Below are 16,817 nucleotides of genomic sequence, written 5' to 3'. Positions count from 1 at the left end.
AACGTTTAATTTACAGTTACTAAGCAACCACGCGGTTTCGAACAATTAAACTTTATAATTTGATAATATGTATCTCACGCGTTACGAAAGACAATTTTGTATTTTTCGTCAAATAAGGAATAGTTATTTATAAAAAAAAAAACAATCATATTTAACAAAAAAAGCGTTCAAGTGTTTCCGGTAATGAATAAAATACAAATAAAATAATTATAAAGTTCAATTTTTATACTTTGTAACTGTTGGAACGTTTGATAAATTCACAGAATTTTCAATTGTGGATAGGAAAATGCAGCTGAACATGGACCTTAGCAGATAATGATAACGTTAAATAAGAAGGTGAGTGTATGTGTGGAGTGACTTGAGATCAAGAGTCGCCTTAATTTACAAATGGTAGGCAACCACTTCGACACACAAACACGCAGTTATTGCCTGTCGTGCGATTCGAGTCAATATTTACTTTAAATTCACTCTAATAGGCCAGTGCGAGAATTAACATTATAATAATATTCGAATAAAATAATATAATATTATTGCTGTAATAACGTGCAATGTATATATATGTTTTGTGGTAATCTCCAAAAACAAAAATCATGAGGACTTAACATAACTAATAACACATTGATAATTAAATTAATAATAATAATAGGTTGTGGTATTTATACAAAAAAAATACTAATAAAAATACAATATAGGAAGGGTGGAAATGGTGGTGTATGTCGCTTAGACGTTCTACCAAGTTAGTCTGAAGACAGTAACTCTTGTTCCAAGTTGTTAGGAACTTTACTGCTGTTGCCGGACTCGAATCCGCCGTCGTTGCTGGAATCGTATTCGTTTTCCGGTTGGTCGGGATCGTCAAAACTAAAATAAAAAATGTATTAAACCTGTTAGTTAGATGCCTTAGTAGAAATCTACACAACTTTTTCAAGGGTACAGGAGGTGGGCGGTTTGCAAGGAGCTTTGAATGGTTAAAATTTAAATAAAAAGTGGTTTTATTCAGTTATTTCGACCTTGTTGATTTATTTTCGTGGTAATTTGCACCAGTTTTAGTTTATTATTTTTATTGTTTATTTTTCCTATGAATAAATGTCATTTTGGTGGTGAAAATTGCATTCACTGAGACAAAACTGTGAGGGTTTTTACTGGTCCAATTTCAATTGTGTAAAAATATAAGAATTTTTGGGCACCTTTTTCTGAGTTATTTGAAAAAAATCAATCAACAAATTTCTTTTTTTTTCATAAGTTAATTAAATTTGAAAATTTTCAACATTAAAACGCAATTTTGTTACATAAAAAATAATAAACCCTTTTCCATCGTGATCTAAGTTAAGTAGCCAAAGTAAGAACTGTATTTTTACAGATTTAAAATCAGACCGTCTTAAGTAGTCAACGATTTGTCAGGCTTTTCGGTCTAAACTTAAAAAAAAAAAAAACAGATCCCCTTAAATTCTATTAACAGCTAAAATGCAATATACTTAATATATTCAATTGTTTTTCAATGAGATTTCACCAAGTGGACATGTGGTCAAAGAAATGAATGTTTTGGGAGAGGATACATTTCAGTTTTAACCAGAGTTGGCCGCTACTTGAGTAATTGTTTATTTAAATAAATTACTGTCCGATTGATACAATGATAGGTTTTCCTAACAACCGTTTGTTCGAATAAAAATGTTTATAATTTGTTAAAAAAAAAAACAGAACGCCTTCAACGCCTTAATCATATTTTTGATGCCCACAGAAATTACACTTGTGTGTATTTCAAGTATTCAACACAAATAGATTATGTTAGATTATATTTAGAGTTAGTTAATTATTATAGTTGTATTTAATCGAGTAGAGCTGAAGAGTTGAACAATATTAATAAGCCGTCCAAATAGTTTCACGTGTTCACTTCATTCAAGTCTACTAGTGTGCGTTTAAGAATGGTAAGTGATGCCATTATTTATTAAGGAGTTAGGTATAAGAATCTTAATTCAAAGCTTAAATTGTAATTATTAGACTAGTGATAAAAACTCTTCTCGGGCATTCTTTTTAGTTTATTTTTTTGGATAGTAGCTTCTTCTATCGTCTTTGTCGGCGATTTAAAATGTATTTTTCCCATCTAACCTAACCTAAACCTAACCTGACATTGCGTAAATAAGTAATTTTTTTTTAAATATGTAATGATATCAATCTCACGTGAATGGTTTTTGTTCTCCTCTCATTTCACATATCACATTGGTCAACGCCATTATGTAGTTTTTCGCCAACGTCAACGTTTCTAGCTTGGACAGTTTTCGTCCCATTTTCACGTGTGGTACGACTTCTCGCAATTTCTAGAAAAACAAAAAAAAAACATTGTTTGGCTTAATTAACTTTATTTGTATACCGTGTAACGAGACATCCTTAACGGTTTTAGAGAATTATCCCTTCAAAATCAATCGTTCTGCAAGCACATTTAATTGATTATTTTCAAAATACCCCATTAAGGGTGCCAAAAAATTCTTATATTTTTACACAATTGAAATTGAACCAGTTAAAGCCTCACAGTGTTGTCACAGTGAATGCATTTTTCACCACCAAAATGGCAATTTACTTATAAAAAAAATAAACCAGAACTGATAGAAATTAACATGAAAATGAATTCAAAAGGTCTGTTATGTAGATGTGTGTGAGGTTGACAGGTTTACATTAATCAATATTATGATAGACATATACATCTTTTTTGTTCATAGTTTAGTTTTTCTCAAGTTAAATTATGTTCTTCTTACCTGCCTCCCTCTCTCATCTATAGTATCAAACCTCGAGTATTCATCAAGTTTTTACTTACTTTATGACACAGTGTAAATTGTATACTGTTTTCAAAATTATTAAAATAAGTTCCACATTTTGATACCGATTTTTTGAAAATTGTTTTGGGACTTGAAAATTAGTAAATTTCACACTCAGTTTTCTCGAACATTAACCATGTTCGAGCACCATCATGACGGATAAGCGCGAAAATGATGGAAACACGACAGGGGCACAGTTTAGGCAATCATAGAAACACCCATGAAGGTGTATAAGTGACTCGACCGCCGTCAGTACAACGCCTTCTGTATTTTGTATCAAATTGTTTTCTAAAATTAGTTTAAAAAAAAAAAAAAACTCTTCCATGCATATCTATAGGTGGTAGAAATGTTAAATACCGATGAAGATCATGGTAAATTTAATAAAACTGTTAAAAATGTGATTTCAATATTAGATCTGGTATATTACTATACTTTTGGGTTCATCGTCTGTCTGTAATAACAGACAAATAAACAACATAATAAAAATATGTGTCTGCTACCTGTTAATTTATTGACTCGTAGCAAGTTATACATTTAATAAGGTCAATGTGAAAATGTTCACACTTATTTGGCTTTTAGTTAATAAAAACAAAATGTTGACTACACATTTTCGAGAAAACTGTGTATGTTATTTACTAATTTTCAAGTCCCAAAATTACTTTCAGAAAGGTGGAATCAAAATGTGGAACTAATTTTAATAATTTTTAAAACAGTCGCCCCTTAAATTTAAGGTACAACTGGGGTGACCTTTTTGATTTTAGTGTAAAATCAATACCTTCTCTAATGGGTATAATGTAGAAAGCGATAAGTGTCTTTCCTAAGGAAACCTAACCTAACCTTAAAGGTTACCTATTTCCTTCAGTTGTACGCGTGGAATCTGATTTTGCATCATGTCATTCCAACGGAATTGCTTTAATAATTCCACTTGTATAATTTACATGTGCTATAAAACCGCCAGACCTAACCTGTGTATGATGTGTGTTTATCATCGCACCTAACCTAGCATTATACTGGGTGTATCGTGGAAATGTAACGTGGAAATTATTTTGGAATTGTAAAATTTCACCTCGAATGCATCGTTTAGGGAATGCATGCGCAATCGTTCGCGTTCGTTGCTTTCGAGTCTTCTTAAATTCCGGTCTTTGGCCGTCAGCGAGTCCATTGACCGTCTTTGACGAATACTTCTCCGGCATCTTCTGGTCTTTGGAGACGTCGATGCTTCGTCGTTGTCATCGAGACTGCTCTGACGTTTGCGCTTGCCCGACGTGGCCCTCCTCGAAGACTTTTCGTCTGAGCTTTCTGAATCGCCTGCAAAATTATCATTAACAATCAATCATGGTCAACAAGAGGGTTCGGTGCAATAAACTCTCCGAGAACAGTTGAAAACCAAGTACAAAGAAATCAGATAGTTAGATAGACATTTAAGTTATTGCCTAGCCTCGTCAAGTGAGTTCTTGTGGTCAAAGTAGCTACTCTATTCCACATAACCCCATTGTAATAATTATTAGGATGCACCGCGTTAAACGAAAATAATGATATGCAAAAAGACATGTAAACGACATGGTTTGGCAATGGTATTGGGACTGCAATCAAAATGTATCTCAACTATAAAAAAAAACATGAACTTTAACTGTATGCAAATGTACCTAACGTTAAAGAGATAGCTGACTTAGGTAATACTATAACTCTGTGATAACAATGCCGTTTTAGAGTTCATTGGAAGGGTTCGGTGCAATAAACCGCTATCTCCATTTTTTTTTTTTTAAATTATTTAAGGTCGCCAAAACAAAATCCATTGTCCCATTTATAAATATCTTTTTACTGTTTACAATATCTTTGCACGACATTAATAACAGTATTTAACAAAAATTACTGAAATTCTTATTCAAATTATTAAACAACTTAATCGATTGCCCTGAATTACTAGAATGTATTAATTTCAAAATAAACACAATAGGATCAGGTGTTTATTTTATTTAAGGAATACTGCAAGAAATTATACCAAATAAAATATTATCCGTGTAATGTCTAAATGAGTTTTTATTGCAATTATAATCTGACTACATATGTTACTCATAATTAATTTTGTTTACTCTTAGATTCTAATAATAAACTATATAAATCTACGCTCACTGATGTCATATATACTACCTATGTTAATTGTATTATATTACATCTTACTCAAATTATTCTAAAGGGAAAAAAAAACTGTTATCTCTTCAATTTGTTTCTCGATAAATTCTCAAATAGTATTTTTTTATCCTATATTATACTATTATTATAATTTTTTAATTAAAAATTGCACTACATGCCGCTCTACTACTAAAACAAATATTATGTTACGTCATAAGTCAACAAAAGGTTATTAATATTATTTGTAAAAAATGTTTGGCGAAAATACTTGAATTAAACCTTTCGACTTCGTATGCTTTAAACTTTACTCGTTAATAGCAAACATACAAACTTAAATACGAAGCTACCAATGTATAATACCGTCGTCAAACCCGTTTGGACTTAGCAAAGCCAATAGCCCCTCAGCTCCTCGTCGAAGCAAAAAAAAAAATGTATTAAATGTGTTTGGTCGACACATACTTTTTGAATTATTATCGTCGTCGTCTTCGGACGCGTTGTTGTTGTTTGGCAAATAGAAAGAACTGTCTTCGATGCTGGAAGATCTCGAACGGTCGGTGGACAAATCAAACGACCGACCGCGGAGTTGGAGTCCGTCTAACATGTTATCTTCTTCCGAATGAAGATCGCCGGTGTCCGGCATAGAAAGTAAATGCCTGAAAAAAAAAAAGAAGACCCAATTAGTAAAACAAAAATACAACAGTTTTGGGTTATAATTGTTATATTCATAAGTTGTGGTACATTTTACAATAATTTTGCATTGTAACAACAGGTGGTTACGTACATAAAAGCTGATGTCTTAACGTGAAAACAATAAATTACAAGACTTGAGAGATAATACCGGTGCACCTATATACATATTATTGTCATAGTTATTGCAGTGTAAAACCATAACGAATTTTTTATTAAATTACACAATGACCATAATGTTGATTTCGAGTTGATGTCTGTTGATACGAACACACTCAAGCGCAACCGCAAATAGTTTAAACAGTCGTGTAGCTATTTATTCTCGGAAGGGAAAGTGGAATATTGTTATTAAAACAGTGCACCAGAACGGTGTTGTTGTTGTTTTTTTTTTTTGTAGCTTAAATAAATGATAAAAAAATACAACCGTCGACGAGAAACCCGGGAGCAAACCACGCTTGACAGACGACAGTGACTGACATTACGGAGAGAGACAAACAAATTAATATTGTTCGTGTACAAATGAAACAGTCTCAATCATAACAGTTGTGTTGATATCTATCTGACTGTATGTAAAGATGGTTGGCACCACACTCCCCACACGAATGATTCATTTGTTACAAGTATATTGTATATCATTAAGATTAAAACATTTTGGCAATTTTTCACAAAAAAAAAAAAAAATGTAAATAAGAAGCCAATATTCTTAACGCTGTTAATTAGCCATATATTTTTCGTTTAGAAACATTTTAACATTAGAATTTGGAAATTTTCATTTAAATTGTATCACAAAACGTTGTTTCATAATCTGGGTGAGTCAATTATAGGTAATTTAGGTCAAATTTTGCTATTCATGTTTTATAAACTAGAGAATGCGTTAATCAATCACAATTAATACTCAGATTTAGAAATAGGTATTTAAATTTATTTTTAAGAAGCTATATAAAATGCATAAAACAAATAAAACCTAATAGATTCAACAATGTTTTAAATGTACAAACAGATATACTATTTATCTGGACCATCTTTTTACACATTTTAAAAGATAATACCACCGAAAATACAAAATTATTACAATTTTTTTTTTACTTTATGTTTAACTATTTAAGTATTTGGAATTATTAAAATGTTGTATACATGTATTTTATATGTTTTTATGTGAACTTGATGTGTGTTGATTTTATGGAATTTTCAATGTAACTTTATGCGCCTAATCTGATGTAGCTACCAAAAACAGTTGAAAACCAACTACAAAGAAATCAAATAGTAAGATAGATATTTATGTTATTGCCTAGCTTCGTCAAGTGGATTCTTGTGGTCAAAGTAGCTACTCTATTTGACATAACCCCATCGTTATAATTAGGATGCACCGCGTTAAACGAAAATAATGATATGCAAAAAGACATGTAACCGACATGGTTTGGCAATGGTATTGGGACTGCAATCAAAATGTATCTCAACTATAAAAAAAAAACATGAACTATAACTGTATGCAAATGTACCTAACGTTAAAAAATCGAGGGGACGCGTACAAAGAGATAGCTGACTTAGGTAATATTATAACTCTGTGATAACAATACCGTTTTAGAGTTCATTGGAAGGGTTCAGTGCAGTAAACCGCTATCTCCATTTTTTTAATTTTAATTGTTTAAGGCCGCCAAAACAAAATCCATTGTCCCATTTATAATATCTTTGTACTGTTTACAATATCTTTGCACAACATTAAGAACAGTATTTAACAAAAATTACTGAAATTCGTATCTCGTCAATTCGTTTCTTGATAAATTCTCAAATAGTATTTTTTTTATCCTATATTATTCATATATTATAATATTTTAATTAATACTTGCACTATATGCCAATGTACTATTAATACAAATATTATGATACATCATATGTAAACAAAAGTTTATTAATATTATTTGTTTGACAAGAAGACTTCAATTAAACCTTTCGACTTCGTATGCTTAAAACTTTAATCATTAATAACAAACATACAAACTTAATTATGAAGCTACTAATGTATAAAACCCTCATCATACCCATATGGCCTTATGGCCTCCAACTTTGGGGGGAAACGCCAAACATTCAAATTTAAATCGAATTCAGACCTTTCAAAATATTACATTGCGCAAATTAACAAACTCCCCCCTCCCCCCATACGTATCAAATTATATCCTCCACGCTGACCTGAAAATTAAAACTGTGAAAGAAAAAGCCATTACATATTCTAAAAGATTCCACACTAGCCTCTCACTCCAATCCCTTAGTAAAAGATCTTTCAACATATTATGTTATTCCTGGTAATCCTCCGAGACGCTTAAAACGAAAATTGTGTAGAGATCTATTAACTTGACATTAGGAAATCATGTTAAAATATTACATTTTGTTTTATTTACATTGGCCCCAAGCATTTTGTTATTAAAAATGGGAGAATATTATTATTATTTACAATTACCCCAATGGCCAGTTATATGAAATGGGACATTTGTAAATATGTGTAAAATTCAAACTTGAGACTCTTAAAATGATCAGGAATCATTTTATTTCATATTGCTCTAGTTACAACATTGCATAATATTCTATAGGTTCAATTTTGTTCGTTTACAATTACTCCCAAAAAAAGTTAAAATAATTTTTTTTATGGGGCAATTGTAAATATTGAACTAAATATTTAAAAATTTATTTTTGGCATTTATTCATGTGAAACCTTATTTTTCAAATAACCGTTAATTGATTTTAAGAACAAAAATATAACAGGAATAATATTTAATTTTCTTTATGAATATTGCATAATCTTTACAATTATCCTAACATGTAAAATAATTTGTTTTTTGCAGAAAATTATCAATTTCATTTCACGCAGGTCAATAATGGTCAAAGCAAGACACTAGTGTTCTCTGAAAGTAGTTGTAGGTTTAATTTTTTCCAAATCACTGCTTACACGTTGGGTATTAATTTTATAAAAATAGTTAAACCAAAGAAAACCTACTTACAATGTTATAGCTGGTGGCAAACAACCAGTGTCATGTAATTGCTAATTTAAACAACTTCACTATTAATTATACTATTTTAGCTAATACTCTTATTTTACCTATTTGGACACACAGATTGTGTGTGTATCAATTAAGGAAAAAACGCGCATTGTGCCAAAATGAAAAAGCTTCTTCTTTCGTATAAGGAAAATTGCTAGAATTAAAAGAAAAAGACCACCGCGGAAATGGTTTTTTCTTTTTGGCGATAGTACGCGTTTCAATTGATACGGTTTAGAAACGGTCGGCGACGATTTTCAACGCTTTCCCTTCAAAATCCATTCGTTGAAGACAACATCGACATTCGACTAACCTAAAATCAAAGAACGGTGTGTATTAAATTGGGGTTTTTTTTTTTTTACTGTGAAAATAATAAATATTCACGAGTCGTTGAGCACGCGTCGCGTTTCTCAACCGACAAAATCGACTAATGAAATAGAAAAACTGCGATTTTCGACAGTGAGAAAATTAAAAAAAAAAACCCAAGAACATAATACATCCGAAACGGTTTGCAAGGTTCGAATCCGAACGACCCTTTCAAACTCATGTCCATGTTAAAATGTGATAATCTGTTTAATTTTTTCTTCAAAAGTTAGCATCTCGATAAATAGTTTAATCAAAGTAATTTGCAATCAAAGTAGAAATGCGCGACAAACATTAAAACAATATATAATAGCACTAATCTCTCATGCCGTCTATTTTTAGTAAAAATCGTTATAGAAATATTTCATACAAATTGCATTTTACAATTTTCCACAACTCATGTTCAATAAATACACAGTAACTTAATTTTTAAGTATTTATATTTCAACTAGAGAAATTCAACGAAATAGGCAAGCCAAATAGTATTTTTTTTGTTCGTGGTATATTACAGCTTTACTTAATAAAAATGATAAATTTCTTATAAGGATTGGTGATGAAAATTTTCAAAATATTGAAAATTGTTGTAAAATATGTACCTACTTAAAAAATTAGGGAAATTTGATCAGTGAAAATGAGTGCCTTACTAACGTTGGATCACCCAATATATATATATATATATATACGTTTCGGTATGTTTCACGGAGACGTGCCAATAGGTTTTTGATATTGTATTTTAATATTTTCGCTGAGTAGTATTAATATGTTATTTACATTTTTAGTTGAATTAAAAGACTGACACAGAGGTATAAGAATAAAGAAATCATGTTAAAATATTAAATTTAGTTTTTATTTACTTTGCTTCAAGCATTTTGTTATTAAAAATGGGAGAATATTATTATTATTTACAATTACCTCAATGGTCAGTCATATGAAATGGGACTATTGTAAATATGTGTATAATTCACACTTGAGACTCTTAAAATGATCGGGAATCATTTTATTTCAAATTGCCCCAGTTACAATATTGCATAACATTCAACAGGTTCAATAATTGTAAATGAACAAATCATTTACAATTATTACTCCCAAAAAAGTTTAAATAATTTTTTTTATGGGAAAATTGTAAATATTGAACTAAAAATTAAATCATGCATTTTTGGCATTTTTTCATGTGAAACCTATTTTTTTAAAGAACCATTAATTGTTTTAAGAACAAAAAAAAAGAACAAAAATATAATAGGAATAATATTTAATTTTCTTTATAAATTTTGCATAACCCTTACCATATCAATTTAATTTCACGCAGGTCAAAAATGGTCAAAGCAAGACACTAGTGTTCTCTAAAGGTAGTTTAAGTTTTAAATTTTTCGAATCACAGCTAACACGTTCGGTATTAATTTTATAAAAATAGTTAAACCAAAGAAAACCTACTTATAACTAATCAAACAATCAGTGTCATGTAATTGCTAATTTAAACTAGATACTTCACTATTAATATTGGCCTAGTCAATCTTATGTAGATATGCTAGAGACTCTAAAAGTTCTTTTTTCACAATAATTATTAACAGTGAAATGTAATGCTTAAATTAATTTTAAATTATGACCCCTTTTTTTGGGGTTATGTGTATGAAATATTTCAATGAGATACTGAATAATCAACTTTTTAAAAATATTTATTGGCCATGTTTCATTTATAAGTATCTATCAGTATCCAAATCCCTAAAGAAATTTACTCATATGTAAATTGTTATATGTAATCTGTTATCTGTAATCTAATATTTATTTGTTTTGATTTATAAATTGTAAGCTAATAATTTTTCATGTAGTTTGTGTATACTATTATGTTTTAAAATTGAAATTTATAATTTTTATTAAGTAAAACTGTAATTTAACATGAATAAAATAAAAACTATTTGGTTTCCCTGTTTCATTTTATTTTTCTAGTAAAAATATAAGTACTTAAAAATTTGGTTATTGTGTATTTATTGAACATGAGTTATGGCGAATTGTAAAATGCAATGTGTATGAAATATTTCTATAACGATTTTTACTTAAATAGATGGCATAAGAGAGTAGTGCTATTATAGTTTTCAAAAAATGATAATATTAATAAAATTTTATATTTTTACCCAATAAAATATTAAAAAAAAAAAAGATTTCTCGTGAAATTTTGAGAACACATTAAACAATTATTACTGAAGTCTTAGAATAAACTATATTTTGTTTCAAGCAGACCATAAAAATGTCCTGGTTCACGTGAAACGGTAAGTAGGAGATAACATATTGTATTATGTAAATTGCATATAAACTGTAATTAGGTTTGGACGACGCACTGTATACAAACACATTTTACATTGATAAAGGCAATCGCCTAACGCACTTTCCTGGTGACCGAGATAGTATATAATTACACCACAACAGATTGTCTGGTAGTAAACAATGTAAGTATTCAAACCGGCCACAATAATATGCCTCTAGAATGCGAAATGAACATTATTTTCGAGTAACTATAACCCAAATGATGTATTTTGTGCATAAAAAGTTAATATGCTAGTTGAAAAATTGTATGCAATAGGTCTTAGAATATATGTATGTATATTTTTAGTTGATTTATAATAGTTATTAAATGAGTAATCTGTATTTTTGTTTCTGGCTGCTAAAACATTAGAAAATTGATTAATTTTTATAGATTGATGTTATCACCACACCACAGCTGGGAAAAATTTAACTGAACAACAAAAAACCACTAAAACAATTATTAGAATAGTCTGTTAATTGAAATACAAAAAAAAAATGGTTTGATAAAATTATTCGAATACAAAATATAATTCGCAAATAACATTCTTTGAAAACATGATATTTTTATTCTTTGAAATTGTTATTCCAATACATTTATTAGTACAAAATATAGTATTACTTAATAGAAACTATTAAGGAATAAAGTTATCTACAAATAATATTATACCAAAAATATAAATAAAATTAATCTAATAAAACTGCAACCGACAAACAGCAAAAATATCCCTATACCATTATACCATACCATACCATTATCAGTAGTTTATTTGAATCTTGGTGTACATTTTTTATTTTTTAAAAAGCAACAATTTAAAAACAAAAAAATAGCTTTATGCATATTATACTATATTTTTGAAAACTGATATAAGACACTTCAGAAATTCTTCTTTTGATACTTTTTTTTTTCAAAACAAGTTATCAGTTTCGCCATAAGCTATTGTTTGATAAAAACAATAATAATTGTCATTATGAAAAAACAAGAGATTGAGTTTTGAAGTGTCATATTTTTTACCTTTTGAGAAATTGTGTTTACTAACTGTTTGAATGAAAAATTACAATTTTCCATGTTTAACAGTCGCAATTGCAAAGAGTGTCTTATAATAAGTACTTAGAGTTAAGATTGGCAAGGGAGTGGAGGGTAACTAAAACCAATTTTTTTTTTAGAAGACAGTACAAGAAAAAGTATAATAAGTTCAAGTTCAGTGCTCAATTAATTAAACAGATAAAACCACAATATTAAACTGAAACAGACTTACATGATTTCCACCACGGAACGTACTAGGCCGGTTTCACCAACTATTGTTAAATACACTCTTAAAACACAATGTTAGTTAACTATTCATTTAAATTTAACACCCGGTCAAATGAAATAAGTTTCACCATAACATTACTGTTAAATTCTATTTGTTAAGTTAACAAAACGTTGGTTGGGTTACCAAAGCGGTTACCTCGATTCCAACGTTCTCATTGGTTATTAAGATATGTGATAATTATTGATAAGCGATTGTATCATTTAATTTTTTCAGTTTGTTATTACTTGGCATTTTCTTTTACTTTCTTTTAACGATTCGGTTTAGATAAATAATTTATATATAATTTTTCTTACACATGTTCAGATAGTCTATACCTTTCCAAAAAATAGTTTGTCATCAAGATTATTAAAATCATTTTTTCTATTTTGAAGGCCTAAAAAAAGTAAGTAGTGATAAGAATTATTTCCATTGTTACACTCAGGACAGGCAAGACATAATAATTATTATCGAAATTTTAAAATACAATAAATTATGATATTTTAACCTATGATGCAAGTCTGTGCCATTCCTTTTTACCTAATCTGCCTACATAAAATAACTTACCTATTGAAGAGTTATCGAAGTTGTCATTTCAATTGTTGTCTAAATATCCAACACAAAGAAGTTCCTCATCAAATGGGTAATTCATTATTATATATTACTAGTATACTCAGTCGACAAAAAAATTATAATACAATTTCTGAACTATAATAATATACATATTATATGTAAGTACTACAATACATTTTAACAAGCCGATTTCGGGTGATTAATTTAACAATCGTTTTAACAATGAGTTAAGGCTAACAAATCTCGACGAAACCCAATTAACTAGTTGTTAAATATAATTAACAAAAAGTTAAATTCTTAACAAATGTTGGTGCAACCGGCTGACTGTAAATTTAATTCACAGTAAGTCGAACACAGCGATGTAGTGATTTTTTACATTTTTTTTTTTTTAGATTTGTTTAAGTTTAATGTTACAATTATAATGGTGTTTTTTTTTACACGTCTAGACGGCACAACGCATCACTGTTTTGATAAAAGCGTTAACCTTGGACGCGTTCATACAAAATATTTTAAATAAACTAAAAAACGACCTATGCGTGCGTTGTTTACAAAAAACCGTTATGTTGTTTTGATACGTTTATGTGTTGGGAAGGTTGCAAAACTGCGGAAGACTACAATGTATAGTTTTGCGGAAAGTTCAAAAACAATTACTATATGAATTCGATCACGACAAAAATAACATCAAACAATTTGACCACCGTTTGAATCATAATACAAACGCACAGACACGATTACACCGTTTGTGTATAATAGAATTTATGGAAATATTTCATTCAACGCATCGTTGACGGTTTTTTTTTTATAAAGTTTAAATACACCATAAACCGTTTGGTCGTTTACATATTTTAAGCTGTAAATTTATTTTTGATTTTATTACTTTTTCTATGAAAATAAAACAAAATAAGTCAATTGTCCAGCTTTGGTGGCATTTAGATGTTTATTACTGTTAACTAACAGAATATCCCAAAAAAAAAAAAAAAAATAAACAAAAGGGCTTCCTTTTAAATTTTCAAAGATCCAAAAAATAAAATCAATAACGGCTCAAAAAATTCTTCTTTTTTCGAAACTTTATGAACACCCTGTGTATTCAGATGTACAGTGCGAAGAGTTTGGGAAAAATATATATTTAAATAAAATGTTCGACAACTGCTATGCCCGAATGAAATGTGTTTTACACTTGTATAGCCGAATCGATAATGTGTGATAAATGTTGTACACGTTATTCGAGTGCATTTCAGACATTACTTTACTTTTTATGTAATTTTACCAATAATGCGAATTTTCCAAAAAAAAATATCCAATCATTAACGCTGAGTGCTAACCGTTTATATATATATATTTCATTAGCAATAATATTATGCCAATGTTTGAGAACCGCTTCGGTGTGTATTAGCACCGTCTAGTGTAGGCTGTGTGTGTTTTTTTTTTTTCAAAAGTAAACTTCGACTGACAATTAATGTCAATAAACAAATGTTGTGAGTGTACAAGAGACGAACGAAACAGATTCGCTTCGTTTAAACACAGTGCATTTATGCCACATCGCCATGTACTAGATAATGTTTTATTGTTATGTTATATTAGCGTACAGAATAATTATTGTGTTTTTAATTTACACAATTTTTCGAAACGATATAAGCGATTGCAAGGTGAAATAATGATAATTTTTTTACTAAACCACACTAAAAAAAATGTATCTATGCATAAAAATGTATGTAAAGATTATCGGTTTTTAAGATCATATTATGATTTTTTTCTTTACTATTTCATAGCTGTTTACCGTTTACCAGAAGATAAAGGACTGTTTCTAACGGTTCATCACTTAAATAGTACAATATATTTTGTCACGTTGGGTCGACCACGTTAATTATTATTGTAACCCTATAAAAGTCTTTACACCCAAAACCCTTAAATAACTCAGTTTTTTTAATGCGACAAGCTATTACAGTTGTTAATCCACGAAATTAGTTCCCAAAACCCAAACAACCCATCAATGGTGGAGGTCGGGGGGTGGGGAGGGTTGGGATACTAAAAAATCTTAAAACTCAAAATCAGTGCTTTTCGAATCACCAAATTTTATTTTTTAACGATAGATTTGTTGAAATAAAATACTCAAATGTGTCGCTGATTTTATGTTTTGAGTTTTTTGAAGTTTTCCCAAGTCCCTCCCCCCCCCTGATCCCAATCAATGCAACCCATACTATTTATTTTAACAGTACAACTTGGAAAAACCCAATGCCCGAATATCCCATTGACCCGAATTCGCCCGACATCCCGTACCCGGATAACCCAGCACACCCAACTGACCCTTAACCCAACAGACCCGACTTGTTAGGTTAGGTTAGGTTAACCCAACTGACCCTTAACCCAACAGACTCGACTGGTTAGGTTAGGTAAGGTAAGGTTAGGTTAAGTTAGGTTAGGTTAGGTTTGGTTAGGTTTGGTTAGGTTAACCATGGTCCAAAAAATGGTGGAGAACGCCGAAGCCTGGAACGCTGTCGCCCGTTTTGCGGAACTCGTCCTTCGCGAAAAGGAAGAGGCAGAACGGGGCAGACAGCGTCCCAACGGGTGAACGAGATAGTCCAGGGCGGCGGGTGCGTGCGTCACCGGCCCGAGAAGACACTAATCTGTACATAGGATTAAAATATATAGTATAATGTACAAAGTAGTTATTAAGGAAAAAATGTATATACAATTCCGTCGGGGCCCAATGTGAATATTGTTATTGGGCCCCCACCCGGAGAGGGTGTGTTAGTTTAAGACCAAAATGTTTAGGTTTAAGGCAAATGTTAGTGGGTGTGTGGAGCACCCACAACAAAGTTGTAAAATTGATTGAGAAATAAATGGCATCGGAAAACTGGGGGGAAGTAATGCCTCAACAGGCGAGTACCTCCCCAGTTTTCTATGGATGCAGTAAAAAAAAAAAAAAAGGTTTGGTTAGGTTAGGTTAGGTGAGGTTAACCCAACAGACCCAAACGACCCGATTTCGAACGAAATTTTTTTGAATATTTTTTTTTTTAAAAATACACATTTTATTTAAATTGTATTATGTTAGTCAAAGGTTCAAGCAGCACCCACCTGGCGTCACGTGCAGTTGCCCTGTGCGGTGCGTGTCGGTCTATCCATCCGCGAGGCCGATACGGTGTTACTTGCGCTTTCCACCGCGAGCGGCACACAAATGACAGCGGTGCGAATTCGACCGCTGGTCCAACGGCTGTGTGTTTGAACGATTGGAACGACCGAGGAAGCGGATAGGAAATTCGAGAGACAGAGAGAGAGAACAAAATACAACAATATTATACATGTACCGAATAGACTATAAGACGTAAAATAATATAGTGTATCGAACCGCGGTCGCACAATAATTTCACACCGGCAAAATATAACGGCGATAAAAAAAAAAAAAACCGATTTTGTTTACTACTTTTTATTTTAACACCGTCGAGTGGGAGGAATTAGTAAACCGCGGGTTAGACCAATAGACACTGTAGCTACTACTACTACTGCTAGTGCTACTACTGTTGCTACTAAAAACACTACTGTTATAATATATTAATATTGTGTTCTACCTGTTGTTTGTAACAGCTGTGCGTGCAGCTGACTGAGGTGGTCCGGCCAACGTCGAGGCGACGGTCTACTGC

At 30.8% G+C, this 16,817-nt stretch overlaps 1 protein-coding gene across 4 annotated transcripts; it reads right to left on the bottom strand.

The window, feature by feature from the left end:
• Positions 1-204: 204 nt before the first annotated feature.
• LOC126840722 (protein dimmed-like) lies at positions 205-16,817 on the bottom strand. Of its 4 annotated transcripts, none has more exons than XM_050576835.1 (6): positions 16,255-16,739; positions 8,719-8,969; positions 5,400-5,593; positions 3,874-4,115; positions 2,176-2,312; positions 205-858 (listed from the first exon to the last, which is right to left on the bottom strand). In XM_050576835.1, exons 3-6 carry the CDS (start codon positions 5,578-5,580, stop codon positions 738-740), a joined length of 681 nt encoding a protein of 226 aa, XP_050432792.1. In that variant the 5' UTR covers positions 5,581-5,593; positions 8,719-8,969; positions 16,255-16,739; the 3' UTR covers positions 205-737. The 4 variants fall into 4 exon arrangements, with proteins under 4 accessions (XP_050432792.1, XP_050432715.1, XP_050432871.1 ...); XM_050576758.1 differs by lacking the exon at positions 16,255-16,739 and adding an exon at positions 12,574-12,686; XM_050576914.1 differs by lacking the exons at positions 8,719-8,969; positions 16,255-16,739 and adding an exon at positions 16,746-16,817.

Source organism: Adelges cooleyi, unplaced genomic scaffold, assembly GCF_023614345.1.
Source record: "Adelges cooleyi isolate 19-005CV unplaced genomic scaffold, UGA_ACOO_1.1 ACOO_flye_CR_arks_rails_tigmint_CR_PRNA_1, whole genome shotgun sequence".
NCBI lineage: Eukaryota > Metazoa > Arthropoda > Insecta > Hemiptera > Adelgidae > Adelges > Adelges cooleyi.
This window is presented reverse-complemented; position numbering and strand designations above follow the sequence as displayed.